This window comes from Myotis brandtii, unplaced genomic scaffold (assembly GCF_000412655.1).
Source record: "Myotis brandtii unplaced genomic scaffold, ASM41265v1 scaffold316, whole genome shotgun sequence".
Lineage (NCBI taxonomy): Eukaryota > Metazoa > Chordata > Mammalia > Chiroptera > Vespertilionidae > Myotis > Myotis brandtii.
In genome coordinates, this window is record NW_005362116.1 from 43,083 (window position 1) to 45,377 (window position 2,295).

Sequence of the window (2,295 nt, forward strand, 5' to 3'; positions counted from 1 at the left end):
TATTTTTTTTATCATTGTTGTTGAAAGTATTACATATGTCCCCCTTTTTTCCCCATTGACCTCTTCTAGTCTGCCACCCCCTCCAGTCCTTCACCACCCTATTGTCTGTGTCCATGGGTTTGTATATATGCATACAAGTCTTTTGGTTGATCTCTTCCCACTCACCCAGTGTAGCTACTCTTTTGCTGAAACATTCCCTGCTATGCATGACCCACTAGAACTCTACTCCACTTTGCCTCCTATTTGTTTGAATATCTGAGGTGGTTTAGAGATAATAAACCTTCCTTAGCAGATGAAACTTTCTGCCTCTGAAAGGGAATTCTAAACCGCGTGTTTTCTCTCTGTTGCCTTAGGTGCACACCAACCAGAAGGAGCAGTTTTTTTTTTTTGCCTTTTCTTCGGCAACAGCCAGGCTCAGGCTCCTGAGGACGGATGGGTTTCCTGGTTATTCTGCTCTCCCCGGGAGCCCACGCACCTGAATGGAGCCTCCAGAGAGGGTGCGGTTCACATCATAGCGGATGATGAAGTCGCCATCCACGACTGTGTCCTGTTGCTCTGCAGACTTCTGTTGCTGGGAGAGCGTTGGCTTGAATCGGATGTGAGCCTGGAGGAATGACCGAGTGGGCTGATGTCGGGGAGCAGCGAGGCCACACTCACACCCCTCACCCCACCTGAGAATCACCCGGGATGAGAACTCCCCCGTAGGTCAAATCCCAGGGAACTTTCTCTGAGGCTGGGCTGTCAGGTGGATGGCCTCAGTACAGTGGATAGGTGTGAGCAAGGAGCCTCTGCTCCGGAGCCGTGTGAGCAGAGCCTGGGCTCAGGATGTGTATGATCCAGCCTCCTCCTTTCCCCCTGGTCCTGGGACCCTAATGTCAGTGTCCTTTCCCAGTCGCCCCCTAACCACAGGTTCAAATCAGCACCCGCCATCTTCCTCTAGGCCTTGCCCTCCTCATCTGCCTCATGTCAGCGCGGACACAGAGACCTCAGTAGTCAGCCAGCCGAGAGATTCTGCCCAATTGTCCCACTCTCTGGGACCCAGGCTCACAGGGCAGCGGGAAGACAGGCCCCTCGGTACCCTCCCCTCCTACCCCCTGTGGCAGGCCCACCTTGGTCTGGTTCTGTGAAACGGTGAGGGCATCTGCAAGCTCATTGGTCATGAAGGTGCTCTCTGTCTCCAGAAAGCTGATGCCCTGAGGCTCAAAGATGTGAATGTCCATCTAGAAGAAGAAGGGGGTCACTGGGTTAGCCAGGAGCCAGGGCTGGGCCTCACAGGAGGCTGAGGGGACAGGGGGACCACCCTCTGCTGCACAGGGGTCACCCAGGAGGCCTCCTGGGAGGAGGCAGTTCCAGGTACCTGCAGGTGCTTGACCAGCTGCTGGGGCTGCACTTTCAGCAGCAGCTCATACACTCCCAGGCGCCGCTTGAGCAACTCCTCGTACACCAGCTCGAAGGTGACCTTGGCAGCGGGGGCCACACTGACCGACACCTGGAACTGCTCCATCTTTCTCCCAGTGGCCCTGGGGGAGGAGGGCATCAGGCCTGCCCCTCCAGGCCAGGTAGGGTATGGACACTGGAGGCAGGAGCAGAACTACAGGCAGGGGCGACTTCTGCCCAACCCCCACTGGGGTCTCCCACACCCCCTTGGGCTCACTTGACGAGGCCAGCGCTCTCCCCTCTGGCCACGGCCGCACTGTACTGCTTCTGGGCTGCATCCTTCTGCTTGATGTTCCCTGGGTACGTCACACCGTCGATGATCCTGGGGCAGGAGGGTGGGTGCTGTCAAGAGTCTGGTGGTGGGGAGGCTCTCTCCAATCCCACCTCCTCCAGGGAGCCTCTCAGGGACTTACTGTGCCTCCTGAGAGAGTGACTCCTACCTGGACCGGACCTCACCCGTTTATTATGCACCTACTGTGTACAAGACTGTGCAGGCCCCGGGGTAAGGGCGGGCAGCCTCTGCAAGGTGTGCCAGGCCTCCATCTACCCCGAGGCATGCACAATGGAAGTGAACATTCGTTTTACTGAACGGACAGGAGAGGAAGGTTGCAGAGGAGACAGGGCTGAGCTAAGTCCTGGCCTCTCTTCTCCCTTCCACTCTGGCCCCACATTCCAATTGCCCCCTCCATCTCATAGACTGTCCCAGAGGAACCTGTCGACCAGCAGCACACGCTTTCTGAGCTGCGCTTGCACCCATCCAAGTGCCCAGCTGTGTGGGGCAGACTGAGGAGGAGGGAGATGCCAGGCTCCCAGGCCAGTGGGAGACACAGGGCTAAAAGGCTTTGAACCCTCTTCCCA

The 2,295-nt window shown here is 57.2% G+C and overlaps 1 protein-coding gene across 1 annotated transcript; it reads right to left on the minus strand.

Moving 5' to 3' along the window:
- Window positions 1–430: 430 nt before the first annotated feature.
- LOC102255299 (inter-alpha-trypsin inhibitor heavy chain H4-like) lies at window positions 431–1,809 on the minus strand. The gene is made up of 4 exons (XM_005870290.2): window positions 1,655–1,809; window positions 1,358–1,520; window positions 1,110–1,220; window positions 431–604 (listed from the first exon to the last, which is right to left on the minus strand). The coding sequence occupies exons 2-4, from the start codon at window positions 1,502–1,504 to the stop codon at window positions 446–448; spliced, it is 417 nt and encodes a 138-aa protein (XP_005870352.1). The 5' UTR covers window positions 1,505–1,520; window positions 1,655–1,809; the 3' UTR covers window positions 431–445.
- Between the last annotated feature and the right edge of the window lie 486 nt (window positions 1,810–2,295).

Coding starts and splice junctions, on each gene's coding strand:
- LOC102255299 (XM_005870290.2), bottom strand. CDS start 1,504: ATGGAGCAGTTCCAGGTGTCGGTCAGTGTGGCCCCCGCTGCCAAGGTC. Junction 1,221..1,357: donor AGCTGGTCAAGCACCTGCAG/GTACCTGGAACT, acceptor TTCTTCTTCTAG/ATGGACATTCACATCTTTGA. Junction 605..1,109: donor TTTCACAGAACCAGACCAAG/GTGGGCCTGCCA, acceptor TCATTCCTCCAG/GCTCACATCCGATTCAAGCC.